We start from the raw sequence: 21,555 nt of genomic DNA, 5'->3' as shown, positions 1-21,555 counted from the left end.
GCCAGCCCGGAGGAGGAGCGCGACCCGGAGGACATCGACGAGGTGAGCAGGGCGTCGTCGCCTCCAGGACGCGGACGCTACGGCTCCATTCCGAACAGCGCTTCTGCCGCTCTGTCTCTCGCGCACCCTTCGGGACGCCCCATGAGTGCGAGAGAGGCAGAATGCTGGTGTCTAACCAACCTCCATGGCCCTCCATGCTGTTCCAGAGGCTGCTGTCCGTGCAGCTGTCCCGGCTCCGGGCGCACGTGTCCGACGACGACGATGACTCGGACCCGGGCGAGCACGCCGACCCCAACCTGGTGCAGTGCGCGGCCTGCCTGGCCACCGTGCACCGGGTGCGGGACAGCCATCCGCGCAGGTACAGCCAGCGAACCGTCAGTCCGCACCTGCAGACGCTTCCCGTCGCTCTATCTTCCTTGCGCACTTGTGGGGCAATGCCGATGCAGCGAGGCTGAGGGCATGTCTCGTCTCTGTCACGCTCGCTGGTCGTGTGAATGGAAGGGCCGCACCCAGCCGGCGCTGTAGTCGAGCGACGGCCGATAACCCGCTCCCGTCCATTTGGAGGGGAGCGGGAGGACAAGGCTCAGCCTCAGTCTCCTCGACTAAAGCGGACACGCGGCATACGCTCGCCTCCCGTTTGACTCCTAGCTCCTACAACACACGCAATCACCAAATTGCACTACTGACTGCTGCTCCCTCCCCACATGGACTGAACACCGCGTTGCAGGTGCCCGCTGTGCGGCCACCGCCTGCGCCTGTGCGACGACCCGTGCCCCGACCGGCCCGTGCGGCCCACGCTGCGGCTGCGGACGCGGCGCCACCGGCGCGCGAGGAAGCAGCGCTCCGGCAGCGACCCCAGCATCCCCGGCCAGCCCGGCCAGCCCTGCCAGGGCGTCGTCGCCGGCGTGGGCGTGGTGCAGCTGCCCGCCATCGTAAGGCTCCACCTCACAGTGGGCCAGAAGACCGGTGGAGGCGGCCGAAACTCCCGACGCGTTTTGAGCTCCAGAGTCGCTAAATGGGACTCGAACCGAACGTGTGACCCCACCAATGGATTGCTCTTCGGACGAGGAATCCATTGATGGGGTCACACGTTCGGTTCGCGTCCTGCTCAGCGACTCTGGAGCTCAAAACGCGTCCGTAGTTTTGGCCGCCTCCGCCGGTCTTCTGGCCCACAGTGGTCCGCCGTGGACTGCCGAGGCCATTCCGGACACTGACTTTGTCTTTGTCTCCCTCGGGCAGGACGTGGACTGCACCTTCCTCAACAACTCCATCGGCCGGCACAACTTCCTGGGCCGGACGGAGGTGTTCCCCGGGGACCTCATCAGCAGGCCGGGCTCCGAGACGTCGCTGCCGCCCATCGGAGGGGTGAGCCTCCGTCTCTCTCGCGCCGGTGCGGGACGCCCCACTGGTGCGAGAGAGACGGTCGCTGAGTTGCGCTGTGCCTGCCGCAGGACGCGTGCAGCACGCTGGCCACCTCGCAGGGCAGCGAGCAGCTGCGGGGCGCCATCAGCGCCGAGTGCCTGTACATGCAGGGCGGCCCCGACCGGCCGCGCACCGCCATGCCCGCCTACCCGTACCGCAGCAAGACCCGCGAAGAGTTCCTGTGAGTGTCGCCGTGTCGCCACACCAGCAGAGTCATTCCGCCGTCGCTCTGTCTCCGTCGCACTCGTGGGGCCTGTCGTAAGGGTGCGAGAGAGACAGAGCGACGAAGCGACTGTGGTGAATCGCTCGCTACAGTGTGCCGTTACACTGCGCTACACTGCGTTACTCGGCCGAATGAGGCCCATTGCGCCGCATTGCGCGCGGTGAGCTTGATGACGTCCAGCGCGTTGCGCTTTGCGCTGCCATCGATTGTACTCCGCGCCCCAACAGGTGTCTGGCGTGCGCGCCGCGGTAAGACCGGTGCCACGACCGGCAGCGCGGCCAGCGCCCACACTGGCGGCACAGCGGGCACAGCCACACGCGGCGTGCTGCTGCTGCGTGCCCCGGGCGCCAAGCGCCGAGCCCTCTCTCATGGCGCCGTGCCGCCGTGCCGCCGTCGAGTATCGAACAGCGCGATCGAAGCGCGGGGGCAGGCCCGCGGCGCCCCGCAACGCCCCGCGGCTCGGCGGACGCTACGAGAAAATTCGGGGGCGATAGAGGACACCACGTGCGTGCGCGTGTGTCAGCAATTTGCGGCTTGGGAGGGGGAGGAGGTGGTTCGATTACCATTACTCCTCCGGGATGGCCCCGTGAGATAAGTGCGTGGCCGCCACTGGGAAACTGAATGCGGGGCTGTGCTGCATTGGCGCGTTGCTGCAGGCTGGACGTGCGGCGCGCCACGCAGACCCTGGACTTCGCCGACGTGCAGCGCTTCTACATGCGGACCTTCGACTCGTACGTGGAGCTGTGCGCGCTCTTTAAGGTGAGCGGGTGCTTGGGTGGTATCGCGGGGAGGTGCTCGGCGGGTAGGTCAGCGGTTCTCAACCTTTCTCGGCTCGCGACCCAAAATTTGTAGCCAAAAATTTCCGCGACCCCCAGGAAAAATTTCGCGACCCCACGGGACCCCTCCTTTAGCATGCCACTGCGTCTGATCTGAGGCGGGCAATTTTCTCCCTCAACGGGCAATTGGTCTTTGGACCTTCCTTTAGCAAGCCTCTGTTACGGAGTGCCATTATCAGTCTTAGTTTGGGGGCAGTATTGGCTCAAAGTTGGCCGAAACGCTCAGAAATGTCTTTGAAAAATCGTGTTTTGGGCCGATTTTAAGCAGCCACTGCGTCTGATTCGAGGCGGGCTTTTTTCTCCCTCAACGGGCAATTGGTCTTTGGACCTTCCTTTAGCAAGCCTCTGTTACGGAGTGCGATTATCAGTCTTAGTTTGGGGGCAGTATTGGCTCAAAGTTGGCCGAAACGCTCGGAAATGTCTTTGAAAAATCGTGTTTTGGGCCGATTTTAAGCAGCCACTGCGTCTGATTCGAGGCGGGCTTTTTTCTCCCTCAACGGGCAATTGGTCTTTGGACCTTCCTTTAGCATGCCTTTGTTACGGAGTGCGATTATCAGTCTTAGTTTGGGAGCAGTATTGGCTCAAAGTTGGCCGAAACGCTCAGAAATGTCTTTGAAAAATCGTGTTTTGGGCCGATTTTAAGCAGCCACTGCGTCTGATTCGAGGCGGGCTTTTTTCTCCCTCAACGGGCAATTGGTCTTTGAACCTTCCTTTAGCATGTCTTTGTTACGGAGTGCGATTATCAGTCTTAGTTTGGGAGCAGTATTGGCTCAAAGTTGGCCGAAACGCTCAGAAATGTCTTTGAAAAATCGTGTTTTGGGCCGATATTAAGCAGCAACTGCGTCTGATCCGAGGCGGGCTTTTTGCTTCCTCAACGGGCAATTGGTCTTTGGACCTTCCTTTAGAATGCCTCTGTTACGGAGTGCGATTATCAGTCTTAGTTTGGGAGCAGTATTGGCTCAAAGTTGGCCGAAACGCTCAGAAATGTCTTTGAAAAATCGTGTTTTGGGCCGATTTAAGCAGCAACTGCGTCTGATCCGAGGCGGGCTTTTTGCTTCCTCAACGGGCAATTTGGGCTTTGGACCTTCCTTTAGAATGCCTCTGTTACGGAGTGCGATTATCAGTCTTAGTTTGGGAGCAGTATTGGCTCAAAGTCTGGCCAAAACGTCGAAATGTCTTTGAAAAATCGTGACTGTTTGGCCAACTTTGAGACAATGCTGCTCCCAAACTAAGACTGATAATTGCACTCCGTAACAAGGCATGCTAAAAGGAGGTCCAGAGACCAATTGCCCGTTGAGGGAGCAAAAAGCCCGCCTCGGATCAGACGCAGTGGCTGCTTAAAATCGGCCCAAAACACGATTTTTCAAAGACATTTCTGAGCGTTTCGGCCAACTTTGAGACAATACTGCTCCCAAACTAAGACTGATAATTCCACTCCGTAACAAAGGCATGCTAAAGGAAGGTCCAAAGACCAATTGCCCGTTGAGGGAGCAAAAAGCCCGCCTCGGATCAGACGCAGTGGCTGCTTAAAATCGGCCCAAAACACGATTTTTCAAAGACATTTCTGAGCGTTTCGGCCAACTTTGAGACAATACTACTCCCAAACTAAGACTGATAATTGCACTCCGTAACAAAGGCATGCTAAAGGAAGGTTCAAAGACCAATTGCCCGTTGAGGGAGAAAATGCCCGCCTCGGATCAGACGCAGTGGCTGCTTAAAATCGGCCCAAAACACGATTTTTCAAAGACATTTCTGAGCGTTTCGGCCAACTTTGAGACAATACTACTCCCAAACTAAGACTGATAATTGCACTCCGTAACAAAGGCATGCTAAAGGAAGGTTCAAAGACCAATTGCCCGTTGAGGGAGAAAAATGCCCGCCTCGGATCAGACGCAGTGGCTGCTTAAAATCGGCCCAAAACACGACCCCAGCTACCTCGCCGCGACCCCTTGGGGTCGTGACCCTAAGATTGAGAACCACTGGGGTAGGTGTTCGGCGGGGAGGTGCTCGACGAGGAGGTGCTCGACTGGGCGGTGTTCGACGGGAAGGTGTTCGACGGGGAGTGCTCGACGGGGAGGTGCTCGGCGGGGAGGTCCTCAAAGACGGCTTGATTGACGGTGCGCCCGCCCCCGCGCTTGTCCGCGGCTTGGCCCGGGCCCGCAATCAAAGTCCGGCAGAGCGCGACGTGGACGCGAATCGACCGCGCGGCGGGACGGTTCGGACGGCCTGACTGCGAAAAAGGGAACGACTTCGCCAATCGATCATCCGGTCAGCCAGCGCGTTTCTAACAGTGTAGCGCCGAATATGTGGGTCAACGCCTGCGGTCAAAGCCTGGCGCCAAAGCCTGTCAGGCAAGCCGATTTTAAAGTTCAAATGCGTTTGGCAGGAGAACCCGAACCAGGATGGGGCCCGCCTGGTGGACCCGGACCTCAAGATGGACTTCCTGTACGCCGTCCACGATGCCCTCAAGGAAGTGGTGAGTACACTGCAAAGCCCATTCATGATTCACAGTGTGGGGGGAGGTGGAGGGAGGTGGCGAGGCCCAGGCTTGGTGGCGATCCCACGCGGCCGAGGCGCCGAGGCGGCAGGCATTCACGATGCATTGGATTGGCCGGTGTCTGACTGCCTTACTGTCTGTGTGCACGCAGCCCACCAACGTCCACAAGTCCGTGCTCAAGTCGATGATCAACGCCATCTGCCAAGAGAACATCATGTACGCCCTTGGGTATTTGCTTTTCCTAGTTTCGCTTTATTTTGAGCCGATCGCTCAAAATAGTCGAGGGGTCGGAATCATGTTTCCCGAACACTCGGTTGCAGCCTGCGCCGCAAGGACCAGGTGCGGGCGCTCTTCATGCTGGTCCAGAACCCCCTGTTCTGTGACCAGTCCTCGTGCGTCATCTACGCGCAGCTCCTGCGCCGCGTGGTGCACCTGCCCGCCAGCGACCACCAGATGCTGGTGCACTGGCTCAAAATGTAGGCCGCGCCGTGAGAACGACTGTGGCTGTGTACCCCAAGGCGGCTGTCCTGCATTGCTGTTGTTGGTTCCAGCCTGGAGGTGCCGCGGCTCCGCGCCCTGGTGCGCAACGTGATGCTGTTCCTGTCCGTGCGCCAGTTCCCCACGGCCGACCCCAACCACACCCTGCCCGAGCCCAACAAGATGCGCTGGTGGATCCCCACGGCCGCCAGGATGCTCGCCTTCATCAGTAAGCCTCTTGTCGTGCCTTTGGCTGTGCCTCGGCTGTGCCGCCGGGGGACGTACAGTGGGCCAGAAGCCGGTGACGTCAACCTAACCCTGAGGGCCGGCCTGCCCGCAGACGCCGCCAACAACAGCTGCCGCCCGCCGCTGCTGCACTTCTCCGAGCTCTACAACGAGGCGCTGGACCACATCGACCTGGCCAACGACTACTTCAAGTGGCAGGACCCCTCGCCCACGTCCAACCACTTCTCCTACTGCCAGTACCCGTTCATCCTCAGCATCAACGCCAAGCGCCTCATCCTCACCAAGGTCTGTGTCGTCGCTCTGTCTCTCTCGCACCCCTACGAGACGCCCCACGAGTGCGAGGGAGACAGAAGCGCTTCTCGGAATCGGTATCGGCACGCTGGTCCTTTACCTGGCAAGAGCGCCTGCGAGGTAGGCCGCCGGCTGCGGGGCGCGCGCGGCTGTCGCGCGGGCTGGCCTATCCGGCCGTTCGCGGGCGCTACGAGGCTCTGGCGCCGGGCGGCCCGCGGCCCGCGGCGTCGGCTCCCCATGGCGCACGGAGGGATGACGGTGCGGTTCTTGTCGTCCTCAGGACTCGGAGCAGCAGCAGATGATCAACGCGCGCCGGAGTCTCGAGACCAAGACGTCGCGCCAGCACATGTCGCAGGTCGACATCTTCTTCCTCAACATGACCGTCCGGCGCAGCCACCTCGTCGAGGACTCTCTCAAGGAGGTAGGGCCGCGCAAGCTCGGGGGCGTTGCGTTCAGGATGGTCGATCACTTTCACGTCCGTCGTGTTTGCAGATCCAGAGAGCCTCGGAGCGGAAAGAACTAAAGAAGAAACTGCGACTGACGTTCGCGGGCGAGCCCGGCCTGGATATGGGCGGGTTGACCAAGGAGTGGTTCCAGCTCCTGGTGCGGGAGATCTTCGACCCGGATAAGGGCATGTTCGTGTACCACCCGCACTCCCGCTGCTACTGGTTTCGGTGCGTGTCCCGGACTCTCAGCTTGCCACCGTGGTGTCACCGTGGTGTAGCGACTGCGGGGCTCAACGAGTCTGTTCTGTGCGTCCGCCAGGATCCCCAGCACGGCGCGTACCTGGAGCGTGACTGACTCGGCGTCCAGGTCCACCACCGCGCCACCGTCCCCCGTCGACGGCGAGGCCGACGTGGACGCGGCCGTGGACAGGGTGGCGGTGGCGGAGGAGGAGGAGAGCCTGCAGCAGTACAACCTGATCGGCGTGCTCATGGGGCTGGCCGTGTACAACTCCAACATCCTGGACCTCCGCTTCCCCTCCGTCTGCTACCAGAAGCTGCTCTCGCCGCCCGTCGTGCCTCACGGGGACATGCACCTCGGCGTGGTGCGCAACCCCAGCCTCGACGACCTGGCGCAGATCATGCCCGAGGTGGCGCGCGGCCTTCGCGAGCTGCTCGCCTACCAGGGCGACGTGGAGCAGGACATGTGCCTCACCTTCCAGGTAGGCGGCGTGCCTTTTCCCAGTCTCTCTATTCCGGCCGTTTAATCGCGCGCCGCTCTTCCAGGCCTCCATCGAGGAGTTCGGCGCCGTCAAGACGTTCCCGCTCAAGCAGGGCGGCGAGGAGATCCCCGTCACCAACACGAACCGCAAGGAGTACGTGCGCCTGTACCTCGACTGGATGCTCAACACGGCCGTCTACAACGAGTTCCGCTCCTTCTACCTCGGCTTCCACTCCGTGTGCGCGTCCAACGCCCTCATCGTGAGTCCTGGCGGAAAAGAGGGGGGAAGGGGGGGGGGGCGGTCCTCGCACGACGCTCACGCTGGTTCACGCTCACTTCTGCGCAGATGCTGCGGCCCGAGGAGGTCGAGATGCTGGTGTGCGGCTGCCCGCAGTTCGTGCTGGAGGAATTGCGGAAAGTGACGGAGTACGACGGCTACCTGCCCAACTCACCCGTCATCATGTACGAACACCGACCAGTGCGAGTATTGGTTTCGCTGGGCCGTCGGACTGATTTCGATAACCGTTTTCGTCGCTCTGTCTCTCTCGCACCTCCATGAGTGGGACGGAGCGACGAAAACGGCTCTCGCCATCAGTCGGCAGGCCCGCGCCGACACTGTTGGCTGCAGCGAGTTGGCTTTGCCTGCAGCAACATGTGGAGCGTGCTGGAGGAGTTCTCCGAGGACATGCGCAAGCGCTTCCTGCTCTTCACGACGGGCAGCGACCGCATCCCGGTGGGCGGCGCCGTCATGATGACGTTCAAGGTGTCGCGCGCGCTGGTGCCGCCGCAGATGCTGCCGCAGGCGCACACCTGCTTCAACCAGCTCATGCTGCCCGAGTACCCCACCAAGGACGCGCTGCGCGCCAAGCTCAGCATCGCTGTGCAGTACGCGGAGGGCTTCGGCCTGGAGTAGCCTGGGGTAGCGGCGACGGCTGCCGCCGCGTACCGCCGCGCTGCCCGGGCCGCGTTCGCGTTCTCCACGTGCGCCCGCCATCGACCACCGCCGCGGTGTCCGGCCGAGCGCTTCCGAGGCACCGTTGCGTCGCTCTGTCTCTCTCGCACCCCCACGGGGCCCAGCGGGGCCCTGCGGGACGGCCCGTGAGTGCGAGAGGGACAGAACGGCGGGGCGACCCTTCGAAGCCAGTGTGCAGGTCGCTCACGGACGGCCCCTGCGGGATGATGCACGCGGGAATCGATCAAGAGTGCCGGTTCACACCCTGCCTCTCTCTCTGTCTCTCTCTCTCGCCCCACGCGTGTTTCCAAGTGGCTAGTTTCGGGCCATCAGTGACTGCGATTGGCGGTCTGCCTTCCCGCGGACTCAGCAGGGACTGAGGAGATTGGAGAGAGAGAGGGAGACTACGCGAGGCGATTGTGCGTCGCCAGTCAGGCGTCAGATTGGCCGCGGCCTTCTATTTCCGTCCGGGCAAGTCTGTGCTTGGTGCACTGCACCGCACTGTACACTGGAACGGCCTCCACCGCAATCAGCCGCACTCAGCCGCACTCCAACGATGACCCACTCGGAGGGCACATTCGCAGATTTCGAAATGAAACTATCTTCCGGCCAAATCGATTTCCGACCGGCTGGATAGAACCCTGTGACGATTATATCTTCCGCGGCCATCGTCCATCGGTACATCGAGACTATCGAGTTGCTCCAAATGACTGCAGCAATTTGGGCTTTCTGCCGAACTCGCGGCCGGACTACTTGGCGCGTGGGGGCAGTAATGATGATGTTTTCTGGAATGATGTTCGTGGCCTTCCCTTCGGGGGTCCTCCATGAATCTTCCGGGCTTTGCAGTCCTTGGAATGCGAGGGACAGCGAAGCCCCAGTAAGGGGTTTGGAAAGTGGGGACTGAGTTACCTCAGGCCGGCCCCATTTGACCTTTTGCCCAGCGGAGCGTGAGGGCGCTCGGCGCCCAGTTAGGGGTCGTCCACACGACATATCACGTGACGCCTTCTGCCTCTCGCACTCATCGGCAGTCTATAAGGGGCGACAAGGACAGAGCTATGAACTGAAATAGCGTTTCGGAATGTGTGGACGACCCTTCACGTGTGCGCCCTTTATAGTGGAGCGGTCAAGCTGGCGCACTTCCAGGTGTTAGCGTGTAAGCGTACTTCCCTCTTTGGACCAGTCAAATAACGATAAGCGGTTTTCATATTTTTCCTTGCACGATCGCAAAATCTGTTTTGTTTTTTCTTACGTCTGTATTGTGTCTCTTTGTTGGACTCACCAAGAACGCACATGTCTGATCTTCTTAGTGTTTGGCTTCCCCGTTTCGAGGGTTGTTTATAAATGTCGTCCTATTATTGAAAACTATTTTTAGCCCCTCTTCCATTGCCGTTGTCCTCCGTTCAAGTAATTCCGCCAATCCTGCCATGATATGACGTCATTTGTGAGCAACCCCAATCCTATGTCGGCAGTGCTGATTGTTTTGTACGAAGAAATAAATAAATCTTGTGAGACAGATTCTGCCACTTTTGTTATTTCGTCTTGCCAAGGCCCGTAAGCACATTACCGGATGAAATTGGTGCAGCTGACTGCAATTGTGAGACACCTCCACTCATCGAGGAGTGAGGACCGTGAGGACATTGGTGCGCGCAGTTTCAAACCCAGCGGCAACGTACAAGTACCATCGTACTGAAAACAAAATCTCATGCGCTGCTAATGGTTTGAAATTGCGTAAATGTTCTTCCCTATCAAAAAATGGTGAAAGTTTTGCATCAATTCTAAAAGGCGCTGTACATAGACCGTTTTCGATCAAGAAAGTCTATGAAGAAAAAGGAAATTGAAAACATATTGGGTTGTCAGACTGCCTGTAAAAAGGCGCTCAACCTAAATTTCGACAATTGAAAAACGAGTCTCAGGGGGTACCATTTCCCGCGCTCTGTTGTTGAAAGGGTTTGTGCATCTCGGATATCGGCTGTTGTTATTCGACGAAGAAAGTTCGCAAATAGTGACCGTTATTTTCGTGTTCCCTCTAGCAGCCCTTCTCGATGACGCCGGTCAAGTAACGGAAAGAAGAAGCGAGCCGTTAGTTTGGAAGCAGGAGTCGCCGAGAACAGACGTACCCCTCGCAGGACAACCAAGAAGGTTAGGTTCGTAGCAAATATTTTCATTTGCCTTTGTTTGCAACGAGTTTCTGGTGCAGTTACCGTTACAGAAGCAGCCCTACCAGTCTCATATGTATGTGGCTATTCAGCCTTTCTGGGCAAGACTTTGGCCGCTTGGTACTGCTAGTGGAATTCCTCCACAGTTCTATCCTAGATTTTACCCTCTTCTACATGGCATTTATTTTCCGTCTCAACTTTCAGTATCTTGATTCCCACACAGCTTCTTTTCTTTTCCCTATTCAAGTTTTAGGAAAATCTGAGATTACTAAATTTGTGCCATAGTCAACACTTATTGATGCTACATGCATTTAGTCTCTGTACTTCTGTTGTTATTCTTTTTACGTTTGTTTTGCCATGTAAAGTTTTATGTTTGTTCTGTTGCAGGATGGAAGAGACTCATTCGAGAAGGAAAAGTTGGGTTGAGCTGCTTGAGGATGAAACTGATACTCCGTCCTCCATAAAAATTGAACCAATAGACGAATCAAAAGAAAGTGAAACATTTTTAGAAAATGAACCTAAAATTGAGGAAGTGAAAGAAGAAAATGTATTTGACGACACTACAAAAATGGATATTGACTTAAATTCTATTAAAAGCGAATGTCCAGATTCGTCACATCCTGTAGTATCATCTGATCATGCTCAAAGTGACACTGTCTATATTAAAAGTGAACCCGTGGATGATGCTCTCCTGGGTTCTGAGCCTGGCTGGAGTAAATTGGTGGAATCAGCCTCTGAAGAAAAGGTCACCCCAGGCAAATTCACTTTTGCTCAAATATGTGCAAAGACTTCCAATTCGCCTTCTGTAGCGGTTACCAAAGAGGAACCTCCAAGTACAGACTCTGAAAGTACTAGCAGCAGTTTTACATCCCCAGAGAAAAGAGGGAGGAAGAGATCCCTTTTTCCTGATGGGCTCCAAACAAAAGAGAGCTTTGGCATTTTGGATGAGAAGACAATGGAAAGCCCGTGCAAAGATATACGTGAAATAATGACCAATATTCATATGGATTCCCCACTAAAGCAAGATGAAAACGAAGATACTTCTGGGGTGCATAGGCCGAGTCCCTGGCGAAAGTCTCTGGCTAAATGTGGCGACTTAAGAGATGCGCTGCGGAGTCCAAATAAAGGTGATGGAAGCCGAAAGCGAACTAGAGAGCACAGTAAAAGTACTGAGAGCCCTGCTAACAAGATCGCACATGTTTCGTAAGTGAAATTCACTGGTGTTGTGTCAGTTGTATTTAAATGTCTAGCTAGAATTCATCATTTGATTTTTGTCCACAGTACAAGCCCAACAAACAAAACCAATAGTCCCAAGCCTCGAGGGAAACTTCAATACGAAAAAGACAAAGAGACTCTATCTAGACGCCAGAAACAAATTGAATATGGAAAGAATACTCTGGGATATCAAAGATACATCCAGCTTGTTCCCAGGTCAGTCTCATAGAAAGTCCTTCTACATACTGTTGCTCGAAACTCTCAAATAATTTTCCTCTTACTTTGGCAGGGAAAAACGTGAAAAACGCCATCCAAAAACTCCTCCCCGACATTTGAGGTATAGCAGGAGAGCATGGGACGGTTTAGTAAAAGTCTGGCGTCAAAAGTTACATTTTTGGGACCCTCCCAAGGATGGGGAAGAAACCCCTACAGAGCTACCAGAGAGGTGAGTAATCCAAATAATGCCATTACTGTGGTTCCTGTTACTATTGAATTTTTTTCACTCTTAAAAAAATATGCCATGCTTTTTTTTACAGCTGGGATAACATGTCTGATGATTGTTCAGCCTCCATGAGTGATACAACATCAGAGCGTTCTATCCCTTCAACCCCACAGTCTGGTCGAAAGTCAAGCAGGAAATGTTCGCAGTCTGATTCTGAGTGTGATACTAAAACAAGTGTGACAACTTTCAGGAGCAATGTTGACAGTGTGTCTGCATAACTGCTCTTACAAACTGTTGAATCCACCACCATTTTTTGTTGTGTTTCATCACTTCTCATTTGTGTTCCTAAGAGGCCCAATTTGATTGTTTGAAAAATTCCATCACATGTGATTGTTTTCTGTAATGTTTGACATAATTCATCGCCTCCCATTAGGTATGGGCATTTGATGTTTTGGTTTTATTTTAATTACTCTGGTCAAGTTGAATGAATGTCATTGAGCCTCATTGTGCCAAAGTTAATCTCGTGGTAGAAGGCAAGAGTGCCTTGTCATCTGTTTTTATTCTTCTAACTATTTTTTGAATATTGAAGTCAGTCTACAAGATGTGGTTTATCTAGGCCCTGTGAGGCTTCAATCGGAGGAATGAAGAAAAAATGAAATGGTGCGTGCATGTGTGAGTTTCCGTATGTGTGATTTCGTTCAATTTTATTTAATTATTTACATAATATCCTACCTATTAAATTAAGTGTGTTTCTAGTTCTATCTTATTATTTCTGAAAACAGCTCGTTTCCAGAATTGTGACTTGGAATTAAAACTTGCAGTTAAGGAATTGAAAATTAACCATTGTATAGACATTTAATCTGACACCTAGATTACAGCAAAACAACTTCATAAAATAGACATTTATATGTTATGCAGTTTGAACAACAAGTAAATCACATCACATAGTTCATCCAATGGTTTAACAGTGCACAAACTGATTGGTCCCTGGAGAGATTTAAGTTAGCCAGAGTATTGTGCCTCTGATGTTTGGGGTCCTCTCAGATTTACATATGCTAAAATTTCTTTGGCAGATCATGTGACAGGCTTATTTTCCTCAATTTCGAAGAATACAAACATCAAGAGCCTTTTTGAACAACTGTTGTGGCACTAGTACTGTCCATATCACTGTGAGAGGCTCCTGTATACATTTCATTTAGCTTCAAAGCCATGAAGGCATTCCTTAGGATGTTATCTGTATTACCTTCACAAGTATTTCTTCTAAAAACGGCCTCTTTGTTGAGTAAGTTAACTTTCTCATCTAGAATCTTCTTAATAGAATGCTCCATTGCTGACTCTCTGTCTGGGAAATGTTGATCTGCAGTCTCACTGTAGATCTTAGGTTTAAATTTGACACCACCTGATACTGTTCTTTCCAAGAGATTGAAAAGACTCTGGATCTGCCTGTCTTGGTGCTCTTGCATTGCAGCAAGTTTCACATCTAAAGCTCCCATAATCCTATTCTCCATAGAGGAGAGTTTCTTTTCTAACATACTTTCAATTTTATCAGAGCATCCACTACAAATGGAACCTGAAGAATCTTTTGCTTCTTTATCACTAGATAAAGCACTGGTACTTGGAACATCACTTGGGCTTTCTACACGTAAAGCAAAATAATTTTTTTGAGAACCACACTGTCGTGTCATAGCTGGTATGAGTGACAGGAGAGACATGGGGTCAGGAAAGCCCTGCAAAGACTTCTTTTCTTCGTTGAGGGAGGAATACATCTTTAGAAACTGCTTACAGCGTTCTGCTCGTCCTGAAAGTTGCGTTTGAGACTGTCTCAGCCTCTGTTCAACTGAATCAAAATTAACTCCTACCGTCTGGCTTGTTAAACTGCTACTATTGTATCTGGACCAGATTACTTTAATACCATACAACCACATTTCAGATGGTTTCTTCAACCTGGCAAACTGGAAATGAAATAGAGAAGATTAAGACAAGATTTGTCGATTTAAATTGAAACTTAGCTTGAACAGAACTCCAATCTTACCTTCAGTGTACATTCCTGAGTAAGCTGGGTCAGGTCCACTTGTGCACAATAAACAGCCATATCACCCACTTCGTCAATGAGCTCTGCTGATGCTGTCATCAAGTATTCATTGTGGGCACCATAAATCTCAACCATTCTTGCCTTTGAACAAGAAAATTGGATGAAGAAATAAAATTAAGAAAGCTATGAAACGAAAAAACAAAAGGGCTTAGACAGGGAGCTCACTTCACAGACGATAACAAGGCTGGCAATGGCAAACGGAGAAGATGGATCCAGACGCAGGGAAATGGAACAGGACTGGGAAGTCGTCTCTTGGTTGCCATTCTCTTCACAAGGCCGGGTAAGTAGAATGCACGTGTCAGGCTGGACCATATCAGTCAAGGAACCATCTTCATTTCTGCAAGGCAGCATTGTCAAACCGGGGTTCTTTCGCAAACACACCAACCAACACAGTGACAGCACACTAACCTCTTGTGAGAAGACAAATGAGTCAGTGCCACTGCATCTTGCAGAGACTTCTGGACGCCGCCGTCCCACGAGCTCTCAACTCGAACAGTCGGCATTTCTTCAGCCATTAAAACCAGGTCGAAGAGTCTTTTGATGTATTTACATTAACCTCAACAACTGTCACCAGCAACCGTGTCAACCAAACGTCAAAAAGGCGAGACTACACTCGATTAAAAACAATTAAAAGAAGGGCACGGTGTCCTAAGCTAGTTCCGAATGTGGGTAGAAGCCAGCGTAAACGAAACGGGCAAGTATCTTTAAAATACTTTAGAAAATAACCAACAAAGCAGCAATAATGAACAGCAGCCGACGTCCCAGGTTCCACCCCGGGTCACCTGTTTGGCGAGAAAGGCGCAAGGTGGCGCTGCTGATGCGGCGCGCGGACTCCTCGCGACGTGATTGGCCCGCCAACTACCAATCGCTGCCCCGGCCTCTTCCCGCTCCTCTTCTCACCGACTTGACTTGACGCGGAGAAATGCCGCCAGCAGCCCAAGCCCAAGCCGCCAGTCGGCGACAGGAAAAGGAAAAGGAGTTGGCCGTGACAAATGATTACAGGCTACCGATCGGCCTGGTGCTGGTTTCCAGACACTCGCAGTGTGCCGGGGAGACGTGCGTCCAAGAAAGCCTCCTGCGGGGTCGGCAACACGGACGGACGGGCGCGCGTTGAGTTGCCTAGCCTCGCTTCCACAGGGGTACTGCAGGGCTCTACACAGGGAAAAGGCAAAGGCAGGGGTAACGTGGGCCATTCTGAGTATTGCAGTCATTTTTGATGCGTTGCGGGAGGACCCTAGAAAAGGGAAAAAATTAGCGATAAGCAACACTCAACAGTGGGATCGAAAAAAGTCTAGCCTGCCGGATGTGACACGACGCGACAATGTCCCTGATGCCCCATGATGAGATAAAGATAAAAATATTTTTATTGCGTTGCGTGCGTGTGAATGTGCAACAGATCAGTTCAGTGTCATTCTCACTCAATTCGAGTCCTTTCTTTATTGTCATAATTTCTTCGTTCATTTATTCCTTTCGTTCTTTTTCGATTTTTTTCTGGTTTCCAACATTTTTTTTTCGGGACGCGCGGTGGCGTGGCGTCACGGGCAGCCGGGCGGGTACTTGTCCTCGTCGGTGAGCGGGGTGAACTCGCAGTCGGTGTGCTTGACGCCGAACGAGAACTGCAACAGGACAGTGCGATTGGAGGGTGGGAGAGAGACGGAGCGATGGGGCCACTCAGTGGGCCAGAAGACCTGGGGAGGTGGCCAAAACTCTGGACGCGTTTTGAGCTCCTGAGTCGCCAAATGGGCTTCGAACCGAGCGTGTGACCCCACCAATGGATTGCTCTCCGAACGAGGAATCCATTGGTGGGGTCACACACTCAGTTCGAGTCCTGTCTAGCGACTTTGGAGCTCAAAACGCGTCTAAAGTTTTGGCCACCACCCCCGGTCTTCTAGCCCACTGTGGCCAACCCTGCCGAGACGCACGTGCGGGGGCGAGCGGTGGGTGTTGTACTGCGGCAGGTAGGCGTTGGGCGCGGGCTTCTGCGACCGGTCCCCGGGCATGGGGGTGCGGTGCGCCATGGAGTACTGCGGCATCCTCCAGCGGCTGACGTCCAGCGCGGGCGCCTGGTAGCGCGCCGGCCCGGGCGAGTCGTCCTGCAACACCCGAGGCAACGTCGGCAACGTCGTGCAAAATGCAGCCCCGGCAATCCAACATTCAGCGCGGCAGTGCGGCAGGGGGTGGACCAGCGGCCGCCAGCGGCCCGGGGGCCAGCCCAGGGGCAAGGCCAGGGGCCCGCAGGGCGGCGGGGCGGGGCCGGTATACCTTCAAGGTGTAGCTCAGGCGCTGGCCCCTGCGAACAAGGAGAGGATTGCTTTGGGATGGCCAACGCGACACGAGAAAACCTCGGTCCTTCCCCTCGCCGCCTACAGGTGCTCGATGGTGCCGTTGAGGCAAGAGGGCAGCACGTAGGCGTTGGGCGGCGGCGTCTGGAAGGCGCCCTGCGTCGGCAGGCGCTGCAGCAGGCTGAAGGCCGCGGCCTTCTCGGCGTACTTCTCGGGGTAGTACTGGCCGGGGCCCGGCGTCTGGAAGCTCGCTGCAAAGGGCGGAGTCTTGAGGCGTGCTGCCACGGCACAGTGGGCCAGAAGACCGGTGGAGGCGGCCAAAGCTCTAGACGCTTTTTGAACTCCAGCGTAGCTAAGCAGGCCTCGAACCGAACGTGTGACCCCACCAATGGATTCCTCGTTCGGAGAGCAATCCATTGGTGGGGTCACACGTTCGGTTCAAGTCCCATTTAGCGACTCTGGAGCTCAAAACGCGTCTGGAGTTTTGGCCGCCTGCACTGGTCTTCTGTGCACGGGGATCGAGGCCAGATAGGCACCAGGGCGCGCCGGCCGGGGCAAGCACCGCGACACCATTGGCAAGGCGAACGGTGGAAAGTGGCACAGCCAGGCCGGGGTTCGAACCCGCGCACCCCGAGCCGCGACTCGAGCTCGCTACCGACTGCGCTACTTGAACTCACTGAGGGGCTTGAGGTGCGGCGCCATGGTGTAGGCCGGGGCCGTGGTGGGGCCGAAGCGGTTGTACTTGTCCACCATGCAGTCCGGCCCCGGCCCGAGGGACTTGGCCTCCTTGGCCTCGCGCCGCCCGATGGAGTAGGCGGGCTGCCGGTCCCTGGTGGTGTCGTGGCCGTCGAAGCCCACCGTGCTGGGCAGCAGGTACGCCCCGGGCCCGGGCCCTGGGGACCGAAAACGGACAAAAGAGGACCGAAAATAAGTCATAAATGGATTAGAAGTGGGCTGAAAATGAGCCCGAAATGGTCGACGAGTGGCTCGAGTCATCGGTAACGAGGAAGGTCGAGGAGCGAGCCCCTGGGCCCTTTAGGGGGCCCTTACACAACGCGCTCATGCGAGCCCCTTGGGGCCCAGGGCTAGCAGCGGCAGCAGCGGCTAGCAAAGCCCAGAGGGACTCGCCCTGCAGGCTAATTCCAAACAGTGCCCGCGTCGCGCTGTCTCTCTCGCACCCCGCCATGCCCCGCCCCGCACGGATGGCACGGCTCGGAAATGAGCCTGCGCTGCTTTTTGCCTTGTACTCTGGGAGGCCGCTTCGATCCCCATCCGTCGCGGCCTTCATTGTGATTTAAATTTGTTTTCGCTCGTCCCCCTCCCCTCCCTCTGCCGTCCGCGCACGTTCCGGGAATCGGCGCTAAAATTACCGGCGGCCGATACGTCTTTATTTACAGGGCGGCTTTGGGCCGTTAAGGGCGGCGCAGGCGGAGCAGCAACGTTGTGTCACATCAAGTCGAACAACAAGCAACGGAGACGTGCTCGGCCGGGTGGCCGCGGGGAGGCCGGGGCACAGTGGGCCAGAATCTCGGAAGCGTTTCGAGCTCCAGAGTCGCTGAACAGGACTCGAACCGAACGTGTGACCCCACCAATGGATTCCTCGTTCGGAGAGCAACCCATTGGTGGGGTCACAGGTTCGGTCCGAGTCCCATTTAGCGACTCTGGAGCTCAAAACGCGTCTGGAGTTTTGGCCGCCTCCACCGGTCTTCTGGCCCACTGTGCGGCGGGGGCAAGGGAGCCAGCCGCGAGTCACCGCGCGGACTTCCCTGCGGACCAGCGCCATCCCGTCGCTCTGTCTCTCTCACACCGAAGGCACGCACCATGAGTGCGAGAGGGACAGAGCGACGGACACGTGTGTCGGCCGAGTCAGCGCGGACTTCCCTGCAGAGCATTTCGTCTTTCTCGCACAACCGCACGGGTGCGAGAGAGACAGAGGCAGAGTGCGCGGTCTGTGTCTGCCTGGCCTGGCTGGCCAATGCCCCACCTGGGTTCTTGTTGCACCCGGTCTTCGGCATATCGCTGCTGGGAGTTTCACGCGGTCGGGTAGATGATGATGGTGCAGGTGATGTTGGTGGTGCAGGTGGTGGTGGTGATGATGATGGGGGTGATGAAGGTGGCCACGCCGCGCCGCCACGCGCCTCCCGGCCGTCTCCGTCTCCTAGCAGCCGCCCGGCGCCCCGGCCTCACTGTTGCACCCAAAAGGAGACAAAGAGAGAGGGAGAGGGAGAGGCGGGCTCGGTGCTTCCTCCATTCATAATCCTGTAGGGGGTTGAGGCCGAGGAGATACGATCCCCCTCACCTGGAGTGGGCGTCGACCAAAGTTACCGAATAAAAGTCCTTGCGTAATTCGCCACCGAGACATGCCCCGATCTGCCGTCCGATTTCGTAAAGTTATTTTCTCATTCTGCCGGTTATGCAGAGAAATGGCCGCGGGCCGTGTCATCCCCTTTCCCCTCAGCACGTCGCTATTCCCTCGGCGGCGCCAACAGCACGCTCTGTCTCTCTCGCACCGGCACGGAACGCCCCACGAGTGCGAGAGAGACGGAGCGACGAAGCGCTTCAGATTCGGAATCAGCCCGCTGTACAGTGTAGCAGCTCAACTCGCCGTCCCGCGCCGCCCCACCACCCCCCAACCCCGGGCCACTCCGTGGAGGCCCCCGCCCCGCGCCGCCCCACTGCTTAATTAATTCCCGTTCGCAATAATTCGATCAAGTGCGGGGCGAGTGCGGGGCGGAGGCAAAAGCTGGCAAAGGTGCCGGACCGGCGTCAGATTCGATTAGCGACCTGCTGTTCACTGTTCGCCGTCCGCTGGAACGAAAATGAGGCGGGGGGCTTCACTTGCTCCAGTGGGTCGCACAGTGGGTCAGAAGGCCGGTGGAGGCGGCCAAAATCCCGGACGCGTTTTGAGTTCCAGAGTCGCTAAATGGGACTCGAACCGAACGTGTGACCCCACCAACGGATTGCTCTCCGAACGAGGAATCTATTGGTAGGGTCACATGCTCTATTCGGGTCCTGTTAGGCTACTTTGGAGCCCGAAACGCGTCTAGAGTTTTGGCCGCCTCCGCCGGTCTTCTGGCCCACTGTGGGTCGTCCGTCCACTCCACCCCCGACCGGCCGAGCAGGCACAGCCATCACCGCGGCCGCACGAAAGGCCCGCCAAAGTGACGCATACCGAAAAGTGCCGAGGCTGTTTTCCCCGGGCGGTAGGTATTTATTGCGCCCGAAGCCCGGAGAGCGAGCGACGAACACAACGGAGAACGGCCACTTCCGTGAATCCGATTTATTGGCGGGCCGGTTCAAGGGCGGCGCTGCTGGGTCCGCGCTCTGTCTACACCTCAAGTTACAATGGAAACGGCATGCTTTTTGTGACATATTTTTTACACCCCCCTTTGGCCCGCATTGTACATTTCAAAACCCCCCAATAAATCATTTTTAAAAACTAAAAAAACTCTCTCGCACCCCTATGAAACGCCGCTCGCGTGCGAGAGAGACAGAGCGACGAGGCACTGCTCCGGAACCTAGCCGAGCGGCGAGCGCACAGTGGGCCAGAAGACCGGTGGAGGCGGCCAAAACTCTAGACGCGTTTTGAGCTCCAGAGTCGCTAAATTGGGCTCGAACCGAACGTGTGACCCCACCAATGGATTCCTCGTTCGGAGAGCAATGCATTGGTGGGGTCACACGTTCGATTCGAGTCCCATTTACTGACTCTGGAGCTCAAAACGCGTCTAGAGTTTCGGCCGCCTCCACTGGTCTTCTGGCTCACTGTGGAGCGGCAGGGCCAGCGCGGCGTGCCTGGCGTGCCCAGGGTGCCGGCGTAGCGCCCGCGGATTCGAGGATAGGCAGCCCTGCAGCGCACGGCCGTGGCGCGGAGCGGCAGGGCTGGCCTATCGTCGAATCCGCGGGCGCTCCACTCGACTGCCACCCCTGCCGTCTGATTCCGAACACTGCTTCGTCACTCTGTCTCTCTCGCACCCCAACGGACCGCCCCATGAGTGCGAGAGAGACAGAGCGACGAAAGCAGTGTTCGGAATGAGACGGCCGCCGCGGCAGCAGAGCAGGCCGGTCTCCGTCGCACTCGAGGGCGTCCCGGAGGAGTGCGAGAGAGGCAGACGCCCTTTGCGTCTTTCTGTCTTTCGGCTGCTTTGGGCACCTCGGTGACCGCGGCCGCGGCTGCACCCGTGGAGGGCCTGGCCGGCCTGGCGTGCACCGCCACGACACTGCCGCGGCACCGCCACCACCGCCTCGCTATCCGGCGCGATCAGCAATGACGGCGCGGAGCGCGGATACGTTGCGGTTTGTTTTTCTCCCAATCAAGATGCGCGCTGCCTCTGGTGCTGGCCGCGCTGGCCGCGCTGGCTTGCTGGCCGCCAATGGGTGCGACGACGACGCGCCGACCGCGCCAGCGAAGCCAGCGTGCTGGCAGGTTGCAGGTTCCAACGCCGGCCGGGTTACACTAGGTTACACTGTGGACGCTGTGCTTGGCTGGGCTGCGGCGGCTGGCCTGGGCTGGTCGCGGCCATCCCCGTGCGTGCTGGCTCTGCTGGCCGCGCGTGCGAGTGTGTGCGTGTGTCGGTGTGAGTTGGCGCTCAAAGCTGCTCGGCAGGTACGCCGGCAGGTAACCGGAGGGGGGTACTTGAACGACAACAAGCGGCCCGACGGCCTGCCGACACTTTTGCGCGTGTTTTCGTCTTTCGTCCGCCGCGGCGCTGCTCTGCTCGCTGCTTCGGCCTGCCTCGGCCTCCACTCCACTCGGCTCGGCCCGAACCGGCCGAAACGCAGCCCGAGCCCTCCCGCCCCTCGACGACCGCCCCGCCCCGCGCCCTGCCGCGGCCCCATCCCGCGGGGCCATTCCCGCGACCCCGCGGCCCTCCCCCACCAGGGAGAGCCAGGCCAGGCCGAGCTGGCAGCGCGGACTGGCTGTCTGGCTGGGCGGCGCCACCGTCCCCTCGGCCCCTCGGCCCCTCGCTTCGCGCCGCTACGCCGCTACGCCGCGCTAGAGTGGATGTGCCGTGGTGTGTGTGGACGCCGTGGACGCCGTGGCCTAGCGCCGCACCGTGGCCCCGCAGCTACCCGCCGCGGCCAACCCGCGGCCCCGCTCCGTGGCACCACGCTACACTGGCGCGAGGCTACGCGAGTCGGCGCGAGGCTACTTAGGCCCCTGGGTCTAGAGCGCGCGGGGAGGTGCGAGGCTAGTGCGCTAGGCACCTGGCCCAGCAGGCTGCCAGCAGGCTCAGGCTGCTCCTAGAAGAGAAAGAGAAGT

General features: G+C 56.8%; 4 protein-coding genes across 9 annotated transcripts; 2 read left to right on the top strand and 2 right to left on the bottom strand.

Moving 5' to 3' along the window:
* Positions 1-913: 913 nt before the first annotated feature.
* On the top strand, positions 914-8,070 carry LOC117646754 (probable E3 ubiquitin-protein ligase HECTD2). The gene is made up of 15 exons (XM_034387919.1): positions 914-932; positions 1,240-1,365; positions 1,452-1,603; positions 2,302-2,404; positions 4,868-4,957; positions 5,130-5,206; positions 5,299-5,454; positions 5,530-5,684; positions 5,796-5,986; positions 6,273-6,413; positions 6,485-6,666; positions 6,758-7,157; positions 7,222-7,416; positions 7,503-7,618; positions 7,805-8,070. The coding sequence occupies exons 3-15, from the start codon at positions 1,527-1,529 to the stop codon at positions 8,067-8,069; spliced, it is 2,148 nt and encodes a 715-aa protein (XP_034243810.1). The 5' UTR covers positions 914-932; positions 1,240-1,365; positions 1,452-1,526; the 3' UTR covers position 8,070.
* A 1,872-nt stretch (positions 8,071-9,942) lies between these two features.
* On the top strand, positions 9,943-12,676 carry LOC117647066. 6 transcript variants are annotated; one of them, XM_034388558.1, is made up of 6 exons: positions 9,943-10,055; positions 10,142-10,247; positions 10,652-11,467; positions 11,546-11,695; positions 11,769-11,924; positions 12,016-12,676. In XM_034388558.1, exons 3-6 carry the CDS (start codon positions 10,653-10,655, stop codon positions 12,197-12,199), a joined length of 1,305 nt encoding a protein of 434 aa, XP_034244449.1. In that variant the 5' UTR covers positions 9,943-10,055; positions 10,142-10,247; position 10,652; the 3' UTR covers positions 12,200-12,676. The 6 variants fall into 6 exon arrangements, with proteins under 6 accessions (XP_034244449.1, XP_034244452.1, XP_034244451.1 ...); XM_034388561.1 differs by having other exon boundaries at positions 10,142-10,252; XM_034388560.1 differs by having other exon boundaries at positions 10,014-10,055; positions 10,139-10,247.
* Positions 12,677-12,757: 81 nt separating this feature from the next.
* LOC117647067 lies at positions 12,758-14,788 on the bottom strand. Its single transcript, XM_034388563.1, has 4 exons — positions 14,422-14,788; positions 14,179-14,350; positions 13,954-14,094; positions 12,758-13,873 (listed from the first exon to the last, which is right to left on the bottom strand). Exons 1-4 carry the CDS (start codon positions 14,526-14,528, stop codon positions 13,040-13,042), a joined length of 1,254 nt encoding a protein of 417 aa, XP_034244454.1. The 5' UTR covers positions 14,529-14,788; the 3' UTR covers positions 12,758-13,039.
* Positions 14,789-14,899: 111 nt separating this feature from the next.
* Positions 14,900-18,416, bottom strand: LOC117647068 (outer dense fiber protein 3-like). The gene is made up of 6 exons (XM_034388564.1): positions 18,280-18,416; positions 16,973-17,188; positions 16,381-16,546; positions 16,276-16,303; positions 15,936-16,106; positions 14,900-15,629 (listed from the first exon to the last, which is right to left on the bottom strand). Exons 1-6 carry the CDS (start codon positions 18,308-18,310, stop codon positions 15,549-15,551), a joined length of 693 nt encoding a protein of 230 aa, XP_034244455.1. The 5' UTR covers positions 18,311-18,416; the 3' UTR covers positions 14,900-15,548.
* Between the last annotated feature and the right edge of the window lie 3,139 nt (positions 18,417-21,555).

This window comes from Thrips palmi, unplaced genomic scaffold (assembly GCF_012932325.1).
Source record: "Thrips palmi isolate BJ-2018 unplaced genomic scaffold, TpBJ-2018v1 HiC_scaffold_2, whole genome shotgun sequence".
Taxonomy (NCBI): domain Eukaryota; kingdom Metazoa; phylum Arthropoda; class Insecta; order Thysanoptera; family Thripidae; genus Thrips; species Thrips palmi.
Note: the sequence above shows the minus strand (reverse complement) of the source record. Positions and strands in the feature narration are given on the sequence as shown.